The sequence below is a fragment of the Adiantum capillus-veneris genome, chromosome 5, assembly GCF_014529385.1.
Source record: "Adiantum capillus-veneris isolate H3 chromosome 5, ASM1452938v2, whole genome shotgun sequence".
NCBI lineage: Eukaryota > Viridiplantae > Streptophyta > Polypodiopsida > Polypodiales > Pteridaceae > Adiantum > Adiantum capillus-veneris.
The window spans coordinates 142,638,605-142,657,393 of record NC_140935.1 but is presented as its reverse complement, the minus strand read 5'-3'; the positions used below and the strand labels follow the sequence as shown (position 1 = coordinate 142,657,393).

Sequence of the window (18,789 nt, the reverse complement as noted above, 5' to 3'; positions counted from 1 at the left end):
ATGCTTTTGAGTTTGAAGGTTTTGATGTACTGATTTTGAGAGGCCATGGACGTTTAAATTTGTATTGAGAGGGCCTCCTGTGCTCAGACTTGCTGACGAGAAATTGAGCAGAGAGGACCCTCGGACTTTGTACTTTGCTCAATCACTAATATAAAAATAAATACCAAAAAGGGCACCAGATTTTGGGACCAAAACCTCTTGGCACGGAACTGCCGCTCGCCGTGTCGACTCTAGTTGAATTGTGCCAAAGTTTGTGAGGTGTTTTAAGTGATTCTTTCGTGTGTCGTGCCAAATTTCCGACTTGAAGTCTGTTACAGTTTTTCTTGATTTCTAAGGTTTTTAGTCCTTGTAGCCTGTAGGTCCACTGGAGGATGGTCTATCATCAACTTGGGACTGCTCCTACTATAAGCAAAGACATTGGGCAAATCTAGAAAACGCCACATAACTAAGTCAAAAACACTATAGAAGGATGACTGCATGGCTTCTACTACCCGATCTACACCCCTAGGGACTGCCCCAATAGGACGTCCCCCTGTTCTGTTATGTGCATGAGAGACAACCCCCCGGCTCCTTATATAGGGTCTAAGAATGCCCGATCCACACCTCTAGCCCCACGACCTTATAAATAGGTGCAAAACCATGGAAGAGGTAGGACAAGGGCACGAAAGGAACATATGGTTTAAGTGAAAAATGTGCCAAAGTTGGCGAAAAAATACTCACAGCCTGCAGGAGCCTATATGGCCATGGAATGAGCCAAAACCCCGAGCTAAACGTCGCTAGAAAATACTAACATTAAAAAACTACCTCACTTTGGGCGGGCAAAACACCCTCCCTCCTTCCTAAATGTCCCTAGGAGATACCAAGACCGATTGTACGAATCCAGAGAGATGCCATGGCTCTAAAAGCAATAAGTAAGAATGAAAGCATTTGGAAAGTGAGAAAAGCAATAAGCAAGAATGAAAGCATTTGGAAAGTGAATGTAAAGCTATAAGAAGGTGGTCCGCAAAGGTTCATTCACATTTCAATGATCTCCTCTCGAGTCTCTGTGTCTCTCAGTTACCTAGACCCTATACTAGTGCACATATCCTTTCTCAATGATTTTTCTCTGTAGGCAAGAAAAACACTTTACCTTGGTTTTTGATAAGTTCAGCACTTGCACAAAAGATTTATATTGACATTGCTCCAAAAGGAATAAATGATCTTTGCTAATTCGGATCATCCCATGTTGCCTTCTATATTTCTCTTTCAACAATTGCAAGCAACTAGATGACTCCTTCACACACATCTACCTTCTTTTGCTTCCTCTAGACATTTGAACTTCATAGTCATGCCCTACAAAACCCTTTATGGAAACATTTTTGTTGCCAAGTCCTTTGATGACATATTTGGGAATTCTTTCATGTCTTGGTAAAATTAAAGCCTACAAGATAACCTTAATGTCTTTGGTGGGGCTATCTAAAAGTAGTTATGATATTATCTTAATCTCCAAACCACCAAGTTCCTTAGCTCTAGCTATGCTACTCCCCTCATTGCTATCCATTAGAATTTTTGCTAATTTGGATCATCCAATTACATGGTTCCCCACTTCAAGTTAAGCCCCTCAATTATCTAACCTAATCCAACCCAAAAAAGCATCATCTTGAAAAGCTCTACGGTTGTTCGGATGGAGCTCACAACCCTAACTCAGCCTAAACTCTCAAGCTCACAACTTAAAGAGCCATTAAAACCTTCAACTACAGAAACATCAACTTACTTTCATTTTCTCATCAGAGGAGAAGATTGCTGATTTTTCATGCTCAAAATCGCTTTGCTTTAGCAAAAATCCCTCAATTATTGGTCTCAATGACCAGTTTAAACTACAAACTTCACCATCTCTTAAAACCTTCAGTATTGTAAAGCAAGAAACCCAATTGAGGTCATACCTCCTCCTGCATCAAGTAGCATTTTGAGCATAGCACGTGGACCAAGAGTGGTACGAATGATATCAGCAACAGCCTGCCAATTCAGAGAGATAAGTCTATGTTTCTTTTATGGATGCCTCATATTCACATAAATGGTTTAGTAAACAGCTCTAGAAAAAGTACTCAAAAAAAAAAAACCATTTCGGAAAATAAGAGTTATGCTGCTCGATAAGACTTAAAAATTACAGCAGCAGGTTGAAAAGATAAGCTACAAAATGTGCAAGAAAAGTGGAGGCGAGAACAAGGTGTCTTGTCATTGGTTTTATAATGTGTCCAGGAAATGGAAATTGCATTCTAACACACTGGCCAAAAATTTGCTCCAGTGAGTGAGCTATTGAGCACAAAACATAATGCTCTTAGCACAACACTCTGATTTTCTTAGACAAGTTTGACGCTCCACCGCCAGCAAGCCTAAGCAAATGTGCTGTTAAACAATTGAAGCAACAATAACCTATTCTGGACTCACTTCCTAAAACTCTGTCAACTGGGACCTCATTCGGTACAACGATCACAACATCCATGTTTTGTGAATTCCTTAAACATGAAGGCATACCCTGGAGGCTTGTATGTTCGCATGATGCACATTCTTTCCAGACTCCCTTTTGACAGCATCATCTGAAAGATAAATAGCAGTTAAGATCTATTGACATGCAAATGCACATATAAAATCTATCGCATCATCATGAATCATATATTGAATCATCTTCTGAAAAAGAGAACTCGTTTGGATCCACGGTAGCATGATATATGATCACTGCTCATATTAGGATCCACGGTAACGTGATATATAATTAAACCAGTAACTATATACCGAACGAGTACACTGCTCAGTTTTGGACATCTACTGTCAAAGTAGAAATATGCTACTAAACTTGTCCAATGGCCATGATATTCAACACAAAGAAAGAAGTTCCAATTCATGATACAAAAAAAGGATTGTAGACAATTTCCACTTTAATATGGCAAGGGAAGAGCCTGGCATGTGCTCAAAATAGGCAAAGTTATACTAATGAAGGAAATGAGGCTACTTTCATAAAAAGCATGTTAGCATGTGATATTACACTAATATTTCTCCAGATCTAGCCTGTGAATCATTCCCACTGCGATAATGTGCACACTTCCGGGACTACACAGTTTTCCTTTTTCCAGAGAGACAGATAACCATGCGCCAATACCCAAAATGCGTGTACGTGAGCAGACCCGTTCCCAAGCACATGCGAGCATGTGTTACATAACCCAAAGGAAAAAACAAGCGCGTTTGTGTGTGCGCGCGCACGTGCGAGCTTAAGTATTTGACTTACTGAGAACAAGAACTGGAGCTTGCATGGCTTCTCGATGTGCGTTTGCAGAAGTTCCAGGCCCGCAGATCAAAAATACGTGCAGCTCTCTTCTTCTGGGTTGCGGCGCGCGAGCTTAGTTTCTTCCCGCTCCAATATGGACCTGGGAGACGAACAACAGAAAACAGAGATTTCACACGCTGAGGACGCTGCCCGTTGCAAACGGCCGGTTTCTTTGTTGGTGTATGTGTAGTTCTTGGTTCGAACCCTAGAGGCAGTTACTTGGAATCTTTTCTATTAAAAGCCTCTCTCTCGTTCTTCGCGCTCTGTTTCTCTCTCTCTGTGCGCGCTGAGCGCTGGGTTAGCAGGGCACACACGCCGGACGAAGGAACTCACGTCATGGGGGGGGGGGGGGGGGGCATCCCTCGCCCTTTTATAATAGTATAGATTCATCAAATTTTTAAACCCCCCCGCAAGCAACCACTCCTTCCTTTCATTACTAAAGTCCCCCTTCATCTTCTTGTTGCACGCACCGAGAAGTAAGGGAAAAGACCACTTCATAAAAGTAGAGCACTTGTCAATAAAGATTTGAACTAGTCTTTCTTGGTTGTTGCACGCATCGAGAAGTAAGGGAAAGGACCACTCCATAACAGTAGAGCACTTGTCAATAAAGATTTGAACTAGTCTTTCTTGGTTGGCCTTGCCAGATAAATTTGTTGATATGGTTTAGTATTGATATGTTGTTGCAAATTAGGAACAGTTTGTTTGCATATAGAAGATGGTAGTGTAGAGAAATGCAAAATTAACATAAATTAATGAATGGTCATCGAGTAGGAGTCTTGTCCAAGTGTGCAAGGCAAAGAACATTTCTTTTGTCAAGCTACAAGAAAAAAATGTGGGTAGTTAAACTTTTTGTCATGCAATGAGGATATGACACAAACTACGGACCGTATATAATGCACGCCATGCAAAAGTGCTATACAAAAGTATGTTGGGGAGCCGGCATTGTCTCCCCAAAAACTATAAGAAATGGAATCCATGCCCTATCACATAGTCTAGTTGTTTGGTCCAAGTAAATGCATAGTCATGAAGATCTAAATGCAAATGACAAAGCTTTACGACTTGTTGACACAGAGCATTTGTCCATTTGTTTGTAGATACTCCGGTTCTGATGGATAGTTATAACTAGCTCATTTTCTAGCTTATACATAAAAAGACTTTGTTTTTCTCGTCTGGCCAAATGTGGTTGCCTTATCAAATGCATCCTTCTTCCAGTTTGGGATGTCATATGTAGAGAATCATACACCACGAAGTTCCTGAGCAACATGTCACTCATCTGTTTCGTGGGATCTTCCCAAGGGCGATTCAAATCCTTTGGGATGGGATCAAGCATGGTGCTTTGCTATTGCTCTTACATCTCTCCCCTCTTTCTAACAAAAGTAGATTTTGTCATTCCAACTCTTTGAAGTGAACCATCTGGATTTCTTATGATTTTTACACATCAACGGAGTACCTTGGTTTCCATCTGGTGATTTTTCGTGTATCATCAAGGATTGAAAGCCCAAAGAAGGCTAAAGCAACCTGAATGACCGTCAAAAAACCCACCTCATGAGATGCTACTCTTTGCTCTTCAGCATGAAAATCTTCCATCTTGCGCCTTGCTCTATGCACCATGTTGTATTGATGCCGAACATGCTTCTCTTCTCTCTCAGGTTCAAGACTTGTTGGATAGATCTTTGAGGACTTGGTTTTAAGATTCTCTGGATAGATCTTTGAGGTCTCTTGGGATTAAATTTCTCTCTCTTATTGCAAATGTAGCTTGTTGCCCCTTAGTGTACTATCATCACTTTCACACACGACCGGCCTTTCTCATGTAACCCACAAGCTATAGCTCCATGCCATCCCATTTTTGTCAATGGGATTAATATTCTAAGGTGATTATTACACAAGGGAAATATCAAAAATTGATGATTTTCCTATTATTCACTAGTAAGATCATCAGAGGCTATGAGCTGAAGATTCTGCTAGCCCATCAGTTGTTGTCAATCCATGCATCAAACGTCAGGCTCTCGTATGGGGTTGGGTGGTTAACGTCAAGCCGCACTTGCTTGCCAACCACATTCTCCTTCAAGTATCAAAATTATTGTATCATGCAGATAGTGAAGAATGTAGATGTACAGTGTGCAACTAGTGTGACACTTCAAGTTGATAACCATGGACGAGATGAGTCGAATACGTGTCCCTTATTTCAAAGCACACAACTAGAAGATCAGCTATATTTGATAAAGTGTTGGCAGAGTTCATCTTCAACCTTGCCCAGAAGGGTCAAAAAGTAAGAAGCATTTGCCAAACGCCTCAAAGAGATCGCACCCTAACATACCTGAGTACTTGGTAATGTTGTTCTTCCCTCTAAAAGCAAGACTACAGACAAGGAGAAAAGTGACTGTCAAAGAGGTGTTGATAGTCGGCGCCCTCCATTTAAAGAGCATAGCGAACATAGGGAGCCTAAATAATGGAACAACATGCGATGTTTTTTACCAATCAACGACAACTATTGTGCTCTACATGGAGAATCATGTGGCCTCCTTTTACAAAATTGTTTTAGGCCAACCAAGTAAACATAGCACAACAGATTACCGATTGATTGTGTAACATTTGTGTTTATTTTTAGGAGGCATTGCATGTCACAACTCTGCAATTAGAGAGGTGGAACACAAAATGTGAACAAAGAGACAACTTGCATCATCCTCCAAGCGAGCGCCTTACATGGTTGTACTCAAGGCTTCACACACATCATTTTTTGCATTTCTTTTTCCATATCCTTTCTTACTATCTTCATCTCAAGAAATGATCCTCATCGTTTTGTAAATTTGGACATGGGGTGTAGTGTCCATGTTTACTTTTATACACGTGTGTTTATCCCCCAAAGACATCAAGCATCATGCGGACAAGTGGTTAAAGCAGCCTAGCACAACAGTTGCTTGGGTTCTAAACTCGGACGAGGAGCCTCGCATAGGTTTTTCTAGTCGTTCGTGGTTCCCAGGCTATTAATCCCACCGCTTTTGGGTATTAAAGATCCCGTGCCCCTTGGTGTCATGGCTCATCTACCACACCATCCACCACGTTTAGCTAGTGTTTGAAAAAAACAACCTAGATTTAGCTCACAAGGTTAAAAATTACAAAAAAAAAAAGACAAAACTATGAGAAATATAGAGTGTGAGTTTACATCAAATATTTTCCCTATGTACGTTTAAGCTTTTGGTCAAAAAGGAGGGATTGTTTTTCAACGAGGAAGAGAACAATAAGAAGGGAGAGAGAACCAATTGATAATGTACCTGTATTTTGTGTCTAAAATTGATCTCAAAGCACAAGTATACAAGTTATCAATTGTCCAAACCTTGCAAGAATGAAAAACTAGAAGTCATCAAATGTTTATAGCAATAAAAATTTTATAGACATAGGTTAAGAAAAGCATGATCAATACATTTTGTGCTTGCATGCTTGTTCCCAAAAAAGAAGAAAACCATATTTAAGTATCCGGGGAGGTGGCATTGTCCCCACCCAATTATTATAAATTGTAGGAAATGTGGCCCTCTTGTGTATACTCGTTTCGGTATGCTACTCCTCAATTGTTGGAGAGTCACGTTTTATTTTTGGATTTGAATACATGGGAGGAACTAACCTTAGTCTTCAATGGCAGTAGAATTTGGACACTGAGGATACCAATTTCAAGGGCTCTAAAGGCTTTCTCGCATAGCTGGTGGTGGTAGGCTTACGCTCTGCGAGGCTAGGGGTCTAGGCACGGTCTAGTGGGAAATGGCATGGGGGGCCCTAATAGAGGGGATGGTTGGCTCAAGCATATGGTCCTTGGCCTCATAGTACTATCAAAGCTAAGTTTAGAAGAGGGTGTGGAGCTTTTTTGGTTGCATGCTCATGCAAAGCCATGGAGGTGAAGGCGAAGAAGTAGCTCTACATGGCCATCGGCATGCACCCTTACACACACACATATGTCTTTGACCTGCACTAGTATTGCCACGAGTGGGCTTTGGTCGATTCACATTGACATGTTGGGCACATCTCGTCTCTGCAATGGCACTACCATGCAAGGCATAAGATGCCATCATCCTTTCTCTCTCTTGTTTGTGTCGTCAACGCCCAAATCCATGAGAGCTCCTTTGTTTTTTGCACTTGAAGGCCACTGATTTGGCCAAGGCCATGTTTCCACCCACCATGGGTGCCCACAACTTGGGAGTCCCTTAGGAGTGAGGAGCTACTAGCCACCAAGGAGAAGGAAATGATTGAGGTGAAATATATTTACCATAACCTAGCGACACAAGATGTCGAAGGTTCAGGCATACGTAATCTCAAGCGTTGGTGAGGCGCTCAAGGCTCGACAATTGAACATGCTACAAGACCCCTCAAAGAAGCCATGTTGTCGTATCACTCCACTTCCACAATGAAAAACATGATTAAAAGATGAAAACTTAGTTTGTTTGAAGTGTAGAGGTTAATAATGCAGTGAGCGGGGCACAATAACACAGTGATGTAATGTTAAATGCATGCCATATATGTTTTTTTAAGATTCAATAACTGTGTATTGATGTTGTAAGTGGATATGCTTGGAAGTTGCTGAAATGCGAGTTTATGGGCTAGTGATGTAGTACTCAGAATGCTCTACAAGCCATCTTTATGGCTCGCTGATCGGAGTCCGAATGGAAAAGTTACAGGCACTTTAATATTTTTTGAGGTTTGATTTTGCTGCTTTTGGATTAGGGACTCGAGATGTGTGCCTAAGTGATCGTCTTCAGCTAACAAAACTTAAGGAGGAGTATTACAACACCTAAGGGCCAAGTTATGTGGTAACCAGAGGAGGTACAAAAAACACGATCCATCCCCAAAAATGTGCAGAAAATTGCAACAGAACTATTCATAAAAGTAGCTCTATGGCATAGAAACACTCTTCCAAGGTCAAAACACAACAAAAATAACCATTTTAGCACTCAAACCCATGCATTTAGCTCACAAATAGGTTGTCGTGAACCACAACAAAACTGAGAATGATTACACTTTAATTCGAGAGCAAGAGACAAGGAACACAATGCACTAATTGAAATCGATTTCTGATTACCAGACAAAGAGAAAGATTGATTACAAGACGTAACAGAGTTGCAGCTCATAGTCGACGTCAAAAGCTCCTTACAGATAATGATAATGTTACTTTTGAAACTAAGGGTTTCAGCCCAAAGAATTAGGACCCTTTCCCACGGCCATTGGCCACTTTACAAGGCTCGGAGATTTTGAGCGAAAAATAGAGAATAATAGGCTAGATAAATACACTTCAAGAATCATTACTTTCTAGTTACAAGGCTTCTTCGAAAAAAGGATAGAGTACAATGAAGTGTGGCATGTAGCCGGCTCTTTAGGTGTGTGTCCGTTGCATCCTCCAAACACACCATGATTGATGTGGCATGGGAAAGGCTATGATGATGTGGTAGTAGGAGGGGTGGAGCAACACCAAATCCATCAGGGAGTAGGGCTCACCCGAGCACCACCCGACCCATGACCCCCCCAAAGCTTTTGTGCTCCTTACGCTCGTTGCACCATGCCTTGCTTTATTTTTTATTCTTTTCCCACTCTCCTCCCCCATTATTTGGGCTCTAGTCCTTAAACCCCCCTTCATTGGGCGGCCATTAGATCCTAATGCCCTTATGGGCGGCCATGTCTTCTTTTGGGTGGCCATTGCTTGGCCAACCCTCCCTTTACCCAAGCTCCTTTGCACCAAAATTGGCATACATTCCCAACAAAGCATCGCCAAGATTTGTTGACTAACAATATGAGCACATCATCTTCATCCTCGACAAAAATCTCCTCGTGCACTCTTTGTGTTTTCTGACGAGCACCACATTTTGCATACTCATCAACTCATGCAATATCCAAACCGTAAGACCTCTTGCACTTGTGTGCTTTCCAAAGTGCACCCCATTTTGCATGCATATCAGACAAGGCATTGGCAAACTGGCTTGCATGTAAAGAAAAGCATTGACAAACACAATATTTGTTATACTTGTCAATTACATCATCACATTTGGCATAAATATCGACCAAAGCTTTGCCAAGCACAAAATTATTATCAAAAATTCTTCAAAATTTATATGCTTTTGCATCCATTTTCCCTGGCAGGACAATACCTTGCAGCTCAGAGAAGAGGACCAATCTTTCATCACACCCTTTGTACAAACAGACCATGTATGGGAACCTCTACAATCACCACCTGCTCCAATTCAGTGATATTCTCCAACGGTGGTCAGAAAAATCTGGGTTAAAAAGTCCATCATGCAAACCAATCCGAAGAAATTGTGGATACCAAAACGACAAAGCAACGAAGCCAGCCTACATTGCATCAACAGAAATCCGACCTCGACAAACCGCCCAAGGCTTTTGTCAGGCAACCTAGGCCAATCCAACATCAACATCAACAACCAAAAGATGTCAAGTGGGTATGGAAACCAAAACAAACTCGCTCACACATTTTGACACTGTTTGGATGTCGAAAATGCGTGATGACCTAGAGCGATGAGTGTCGACATAGGTAGATTTTCGGACTAGAGAGTGATAGATTTTCTAAAATAGTTGATTGCATAGTTCCGTAGGTTCACTTCTTGAGATTGACAACCTCAAAGAGTCTCCGTACCCCATTGCGAGTCGCTTCCCCGAGTATTGACATATGTTAGTGCCAGATAGCTATGTTGCAGATGTCCATCGCGGCGACCCGCTAACATGGGTGCCGTTGACGGGGATACGATCCTTAGGTGGTGAGTGACCTAGTCGTATAGAAAAGCCTTCTTTTTAGAGATTTTGACACCCATTCCATTTACACTTAGGCAATAAAGCAGCTAGACGGGGGTTTAGTGCTTGGTATGGAGTCGAGGACTGACCAGTTCTACTCTTTAGGAGCAAGGAGAGTTGTGAGTGAGATACAAAAGGCATTTCATTCTTTGGTTTTCTCTATGCTTGGAAATGTTAGGTAAAGGTGGTGTGCCTCACTGTGCTTTGTTCATGTCTGTCAACCAGTGTCCGGCCGCCCACATTTATCTCCTTATTCTTTATACATACAAAGAATAAGGAGCTCTCACTCATTCTCACATTGTGCTTATATAGTGAGGTTTGGGAGCTCCACCCACATCTTGTGTACTCTCTCTCTCTCTCTCTCTCTCTCTCTCTCTCTCTCTCTCTCTCACACACACACACACACACACACACAAAATTGGTATCAGAGCTTTGGCGACGCGTGCGATGACTTCCCAATGAGACGAAAGCCACAGAGCTCGGCTATGGCGGCTTGAGCTCGGCGGCGGTGGATACGGCTCGACGATGTCAGATCTCAGCTTAGGTATGTATATTCAGCTTGTATAGCAAGCCATTGCTGAATTTTGCAAAGAAAGAGCAGGAACAAGAAGTGTTGCAGCTTTTGCTACTGAGACACTGAGTGTCTATTTTCATGCGTATTTGGTGAGATTTTTTGAGTTTTTGCTCAGTTTCCAAGGGAAACTCTGTCGAATTTTTCCTTGGATTTCTCGCCATGGTTTATGCGTATTCGCAATTTACTCTCTGATGGTATAGTGGTCAATATATTTCCACTTTGACAGTGATCGAGTGTTTACTCTCACTTTTGACAGGTTTTGTCAATTTGGACACAGTTTGGTGTTCTTGTATCCACTCTCGCAGGAGTGAGGATTTGCATATGCTTGTGTGGCTACAATACATACTAGTCACATGTTTCACAAGTTTTTGCAGATTTCTCTTGTGGGACGCATTTTGAGCTAGTTTGCTCTCTACTTGCGTATATGGTTATGCGCTTTATGCTCGGTTCAGCAGTTTTCCCCAGTTTATGCTTGCAACATTTGAAGATTGTGGAGTTGTTTTATGCATATGTGAGCATCAATTTTGATGCGATTGATCATGATTTTGAGCATCGTGTAGTGGTCGAGTTATCTCCTACTTTGTTTGCCATAGTTTTGGCATGGATATGGAGACGCTTCAGGTTAGAGGCGGTTCTCGCTTACGATCGCGACTGACATGTTGGCACTGCGGCCACGATGGGCATATTAGGCGCCGTTGCTTCAGGCGTGTGAGGCAGATGCATGGTGCTACTATGAGGACAGATGCTAGAGAGTATGTATGTGACATGCATGTCACTTTTGAGTCTAGCTTGCCTTCACACTACTTTGTGTCTTGGGATAGCACATTGTCTACACGTTTTCTATTAGACGAGCATGCAGCTTTTTATGTGACGCCACGTCGTGATTTATATTGCTCTTTCTCTAGTGGGAGACTTGGTTGTGTGCGGCTTGCTAATGGTTCAGCATATGACATAGAGGGTGTTGGAGATGTATGCACGTCTTTACCTAGCAGTGCATTGCTTACACTACAAGACGTACGTTATGTACCAGGACTCATTTAGAGTCTCATTTCAGTGCGTCAGTTTTTGCAGAGTAGTGGACATTGTGTACTACTTCTAGAGCGGTCATTTCAGATGCATAGGGGATCACTTGTGATAGCTAGAGGTGCTAGGAGTGGTCTGGTATACCCTTTGCATATTTTTAACACACGAGGCGGTGTAGTCTCTGTGTATTTGCAGCCATGTTTGGAGCGAGAGACAAGGCGTGTCTCTTTTTGCGGATGTGCTGCATGGAGAGTAGGTTGTGTATTTGTCTTATGATGATGTTCACGTAGCCAGTGATATCTCTGGGGATGCACAGCTTTGTCAGTCAACAGTTGTGGTGACATTGGTTGAGCCAGAGACCGATGCATTATTCTATGATGCATCTGATACGTTTGAGGGCGACAATGTCCTTCAGACAACTGTGTGTGATTGTAGTGGTGCTGATTTTTTTATTTTGCAGTCATTCTCAACAGATATGCCTTTGCCAGACGATGCTGACATGGTAATGCATAGTCAGGTGGTTCCTGATGAGGATTCATATGGCACTGAGGTCGCTGACAGGGATACTTTGGCACACATAGTGCATGTTTCGTCGGCTTTCGGGTCTCTCATGTGGTCTGACCTTTTGATCTCGAGACTTGATCTTGCTTATATGGTTGGTGCATTTGCAGTGGGAGTTATTACTCGTGCGATGATTGACACTGGCATTGTGCATTTTGGATCCATGCAGGTTGTCACTCGATACCTACCTGCATCAGAAGTGTCATCGTAGCTCTAGCCGTAGTGGTATGCATGTTGCATCTACACTAGAGCACTTACAGAGTGAGGCAGTGGGCATAGGTTGAGAGCCGTCTTCTCTCACCTCTCGTATATACTAGTTGTAGGCTAGTCTTCTCGCCACTTATCGGCACACAACCTTTAGTGGGAGAATGCTAGGTAAAGGCGGTGTGCATCACCGTGCTTTGCCCGTATCTGCCTGGGCCAGTGACCGGCCGCCCACATTTATCTCCTTATTCTTTATACATACAAAGAATAAGGAGCTCTCACTCATTCTCACATTGTGCTCATACAGTGAGATTTGGGAACTCCACCCACATCATGTGTACTCTCTCTCTCTCTCTCTCTCTCTCTCTCTCTCTCTCTCTCTCTCTCTCTCTCTCTCCCCTTCCTTTTCACTCTCCGCACACGCACCGCATTTGCGCACTCACAGGAAAGGATTGCTTATCCATCCATGCACTGTTTTATTCATTTTCGTTCGTAGATTCATTTCACTTCATATGAGTAGGTTAAATAGCAACTTCAACCATCAAATGGGGCTAAAAGAATCAGGGTTAAAAGTGTCTGAAACCATATTTTGGTACAAAAGACCATAACTAAAAAATTGAAAATTTGATGATCAGAGCATCAAGCCTGATTCAAACTCAAAAATACCTTGTAAAAAGGGATAAACAGGTTTGATGGAGACAATTTAAACAATTTCTTTCCAGTTTTGCTAAGGAACATGGATTGTGATCCATGTACCTCTGTTACCAATTGACTAGAATTTGTCACCCATTGTTTAAGCTTGCTCCCAGATACCAAAATCCCGAGTTTGACCATAAATAGACCGCTAAAGTACATCTAAAATTAAAAAAATTAGACAAATCTATAAAAAAACTTAGAAATCTAGTAAAATTTGGAGAATTGAACTCTTAGTGTTTCAAATTCAAAAAGAGGTGAGATTTGGCTTCTACAAGGAATAGGAGGGAACTAGCAGGACAAAAATTCATGACAAAGTGCTTCCCAACATGGATCATGATCCATATACTTGGTTAAAATTTGGGACTGATATTTGACCAGTACATCTCTGATAACTAGTGGAACAACTTTTCCAAAAGATACCACAAAAAAAAGTGCAAATTGTTGATCAAAACACCAAAATTCTTTTAGATAGCCAAAAACCGCAAAGCAGACACAAAATCAAAATCATTCCATTTTGCCATTGAGGTACATGGATCATGATCCATGTTCCTCTGAGATACACTGAAACCAGATTGCACCACAGCCAGAGATAGTCTCCACGACCCTGGTGGTCTTTTCAAAAATTGAAATTGGACCTAAGTTGTGGGTGTTACAAGTAAAATTGTGAATTTGGTGAAAGTGAGAGATAAAATTTTGTTGACTATAAGAGTGGTAAACTCATAGCCATCAAGCATTTTTTATAGGATGCAGGAGCTAGAGGGTGCGCATCAACAAGTAAGTCAAACCGAAGAGAACACAAGGTAGCAATGAGGTAACAAGGTTGGGGTTTTGTAAAATCATTTCTTCATGTATTTGTGATCAGGGAGATTGTATCAGAATTAAAATGAAGAGAGTGTGAATCAAAAACCGTTGCATCTGCTAGAAACCATTTTAGAGGAAGGTATGTTTGATACGTCATCGAAAAGAACACCATAATGGCTGAGGGATTCAATAGGGTGAGCTTTAAGGAAGGAACTTCCACGGGGACAAGTCCTTCTAGGCCATCATTGGATGTCAAGCTATTGTATCTAAAATTTCAATTCGAGAAGGAGCTAAAAGCTAAAATCTATAAGGATGGTATGGACCGCTATTGTGTTAAATTGGAGAACCAATCGAGTGAGTTCAAGGGCCTTGTAGATGTGGACTATAACGGAGATACTTTGATCAAGACAGAATGATGTATCTAGTGATGCATAATCCCTTCATTGCGGACAAATGGGGGCTAACTGGCACCAAGGACAAAGTAGATGACGAATTAGTGGATGAACCACCCGAGTTGGACAAGCACGACACTGTGCTCGGCGCATTAACGAGATGGAACGGATCAATACAAACAACGCTTATGTGGGGCTGCATAAAGTTAATAATGGAGAACAAACACTATATTATAGTTGTGATGAACCTTGCATCGAGGAGCTGACCGACCACAAGAGACTGTATGTTTTTACATGCACAGAGGGGAGAAATATCTTAGTGGTCATGATGGATAAGCATGGCCGTAAATACTCTCCTATAGACTGTAAGGAGTTAGAACGGTGTACATACTTTGGTGGTCCACTCCATCAATATTATATAGCCCCCAAACAAGTTAAACCCACGATGACCCAAACAAGACCAAAAACTGGATATGTAAGTCTAGTAAGAACGAGAGTGGAAGATTCAGTTGGTCACCAACGATTCTCGAATGTAGGACCCATGATTGGGATCTAGAGTTTCTTTGAACACACACAAGGGTAGTGAAGCACCTGATTTGACTTATGCAACTAGAGCCCCTCCGATTTTACACGAGATTGAACAGAATGCCTCAATGAAAGAGTAGCGGAGAGGACACCATTGTAGTGCCTAGGAGAGAGTACGAAGCTAGAGAGACCCTATCAGGTTGACTTAGAGTGAATGGTTGCCAAAATTAGACGTATGCGACCATCTCAAGAGGCCATGTGTGTACCCAAAAAGTATAGTGGGTTGGGGGATCCGTATGCGCATGTTTCAATCTTCAAACAAGTGTTGAGGACTGAGTAGGTAATGGATTCTCATACTCAGTATGAAGGTTTTGGATTGACCCTAGAAGGAACAACCTTGACCTGGTTCCAACCATTAAACAACCGGGATTTTCCCAACATAGAACAACTTCTATGAGAATTTGTAGAGGAAGTCTCCCAAATCTATGCATTTAGACAAAAGGAGAAAGAAAAGGTGAAGGAAGCCTTGCTTCGATTCAAGCAGTACATTGAAGGATGTCCCGCCAGAGAGCTACCTCACAATGAGAAATTATTAGTACTTTTCATAGAGGGATTGCGGAATGAGACTCTAAAAAAGGATATGCTCTTGAAGGCGTTACCTTTGAGCAAGTCATAGAGAGGCACTGTATCTGAGTAGACAATTGTAAAGCGTATGGGGAGGTGACCGACGATACTGACCAAGGGAAAAGTAGTGCCTCTTCAACCACTAGTAAATCCACATTGAAGCAAGGTGGGCAAAACCCAATTCTGCCAGACGTTGACCGAATGATCAAGAAGGAAGTGATCAGAAGGATGAACCAAGGTAACGGGCAAAACCCGAACACACGACAATAGCCCACACAAAAATGTGACACTTATGGAGGAAACCATTCGACTTAGTGGTGCAACATGCAGCCAAGGCCAGGAGCAAACGTACACCATGTATTGACGTGGTGTGCTATCGAGAAAAAAATGGACAAACCATGAGACCCATGAATGTTTATACAACAAAAATTATGTTAGGGAAAAACCATATGGGCCCCCTTGGATCACAACATTTTCCACCACCTCCAAGATACCAAATAGGACAAAACAATGCACTCCGGGGGGGGGGACGCTCATGTTTGGGCAGTTTCAAGCACTCGCCATGGCTGACAACAACATAAATGTGCTTAAGATGTTTGCCAATGAGCAAAAATTAGGGGACAATTTGAGAAATTCAACCTCTTTTAGAAAAACCTAACCTACACCGTTGCGTTCAACCAAGGCAATCAGAAAGGTTTGTGTCAAGAAGTCCATGATGCAGTAAAATCCAAAGCAAATATGGATTCCCAAAAGCAATTTTACCCACATTCAAAACCTGCTAATCAGACCTACCTCTTCAAACACAATGCTTGCTCCTTCTAAACAACACAAAGCTTCTCATGCCTAATCTTACCAGATGTGGTTGCCTTACCAAATGCATCCTTCTTCCACTTTGTGATGTCTTAGAGTCATACACCACAAAGTTCTCGAGCAAGATGTTGCTCTCTATTTATGTCATGGGATCTTTCTCGGGAAGATTTGAATCTGTTGGGATGGAATCAAGCTTGGTCCTTTGTTGTTTCTCTCTTTGCATTAAGCAAAATATGTCATGGTAGCTCTCTGAAGTGAATTATGTAGATTTCTTGCAATTTTCACAAGTAACACACCAGTGGAGTACGTTGTTTGCCCCTCTTAAGAAGGCTAGTTCACTCAAGCTGATTCATACTAGAGGAAATATAATGCTCATTGGTAGAAGATCTTGCCTTGATCTTTTGGTTCATATCCTTCATGGAAAGGCTAATTTTACTCCGAGTCTTGTCAACAACGTTAACCCATACCTCACGATCTCTCTTGATGGCATTTTGTGCATCAACAATCATACGTGAGGGAATGTGCAACACATGCACAATCTGTTCCTTTTGATCATGAAATGTGTTGATGCCCTTTTGAAGAGCTTGGGTTTCAATCATCTTGATCCCTCATTTTCTAGTTTGTGCGTTTATCATTGTCGTTAGTGCCAACACATCCATTATATTTATCCTTGCAATCATCATGCTCTCAACAGCGAGTCCTTCGATCACCATCCTTGTGGCTACAATCCCTTCTATATTCATCTACTTTGTCATGGTCTCTTTGTCTTTCATACCTTCTCATCCATTTTCTAGTTTGTGCGTTTATCATTGTCATCAGTGCCAACACATCCATTATATTTATGCTTGCAAGCATCATGCTCTCAACAACGAGTCCTTCCATCACCATCCTTGTGGCTACAATCCCTTCCATATTCATCTACTTTCTCATGGTCTCTTTGTCTTTCATACCTTCTCATGTTGAGCATGCCTACTATGATCTCAATCATTGTGTCAATCATGTCTACTTTGATGTCCATCATCATCTCTTCTACAACTTCTGCCATCAAGTTGGCTATTGTGTAGTTCTTGTAGTTGATGCCCTTTTGAAGAGCTAGGGTTTCTATCATCTACATCCTTCATGCTCCGGTCTTTATGCTCATCATCGTCATCACCACCAACATATTCATAATATCTATTCATGCTCTTTGTGAGTCCTTCGATCGCCATCCCTATGGCTACAATCCCCTCCATATTCATCCTGTATGTCATGGTCTCTTTGTCTTTCATACCTTATTCATCCTCTGTCATGTTCTCTTTGTATTTCATACATTCTCTCTTGGAGATATTGGCATTGCCTTATCTTAGCCCTTGAACCATGAATCACACCCCTACTTGAAACACCAATTGTATGCAAGACCGATATTTCTAATCACTCATCAAAGCTGCCTCTATATCCTAGACCACCACATCATTGGCATTGCAAGGCAAGTAGCATGCACACAACACCTTTTGAACATTGGCTATGGCACTACTATCCCATTGGCTGGTCATAGTGCCATAACTGTTGAGAAAACTAATGCTGGCACCTCCTCCCCGCTTTTAGTCCATGTTCTTTCCCATTTTCGGTTGCAGTAAAGAGCAACAACATTAGAGTGCCTTCTCTCTTGCTCAATTGTAGTCAACATCAGCACCAATATATTCTCTATAGTACCTTCTCTCTCTCTCTCTCTCTCTATCTATCTGTCTATATATATATATATATACACACACATCATAAGCATCATCCTTGATTGTTATTCCTTCAATCGCACATGTTAGTGCTCTCTGTCTATTACTAGTGCTACTTTTTAGCAAGTAATATTAGAGCATTGCATAGTTGACTTGGAACCCTCATGGTGCAGCTGGTGTGGCACGCTCACATTCCAAGATTCATCAAAAGGCTCATAGAAAATTATGGTAACAAGAGAAAAGGTCTGATCATTGTTCATTAAAAATTTAGCCTATAGTGTTCAATGTTTTCCTCGACAAATTTTGACATGACTAAGCGTAGAAATTAGGAAACCCCTTAAATTTTTATCATAAATTTGAGGGAGTTGGATCTCTTAGGTAAAGGTGGTGTGCCTAACCGTGCTTTGCCCGTGTCCGCCAGGTAGTGTCCGACCGCCCACATTTATCTCCACTCATTCTCACATTGTGCTCATACGTTGAGATTTTTGGGAGCTCCACCCACATCCTAATTACTCTCTCTCTCTCTCTCTCTCTCTCTCTCTCTCTCTCTCTCTCTCTCTCTCTCTCTCTCTCTCTCTCTCTCTCTCTCTCCCCCCCCTTCTCACTCTCCATACATGCACCACATTCGCGCACATTTCAGGTCCATTTTCGCGATTCCCCATCGTTTTCACGTGGTCTATTGCTTTGCAGAAGAAAGTTTCTGCAAATTCTAAACGGTTTGGGAGATATGGGTTGATCGGCTGAAGGGTGTTTGGAAAGTTGAGGATATGATGTATGCCTTATGTG

The 18,789-nt window shown here is 41.8% G+C and overlaps 1 protein-coding gene across 2 annotated transcripts in view; it reads right to left on the bottom strand.

Annotated features, from left to right (window-relative positions):
- LOC147458205 (TCP-1/cpn60 chaperonin family protein) overlaps positions 1-3,452 on the bottom strand; it is a 45,629-nt gene extending 42,177 nt beyond the window's left edge. The window contains exons 1-3 of one of the 2 annotated variants that reach the window (XM_086512912.1): positions 3,263-3,452; positions 2,515-2,576; positions 1,923-1,995 (exon numbers count right to left, since the gene is read on the bottom strand). In XM_086512912.1, the coding sequence (XP_086369038.1) occupies positions 1,923-1,995; positions 2,515-2,576; positions 3,263-3,287 (160 nt within the window). In that variant the 5' untranslated portion in view covers positions 3,288-3,452. The remainder of the gene's footprint in view (positions 1-1,922; positions 1,996-2,514; positions 2,577-3,262) is intronic. The other variant, XM_086512913.1, reaches the window with a different exon arrangement.
- Positions 3,453-18,789: the final 15,337 nt, after the last annotated feature.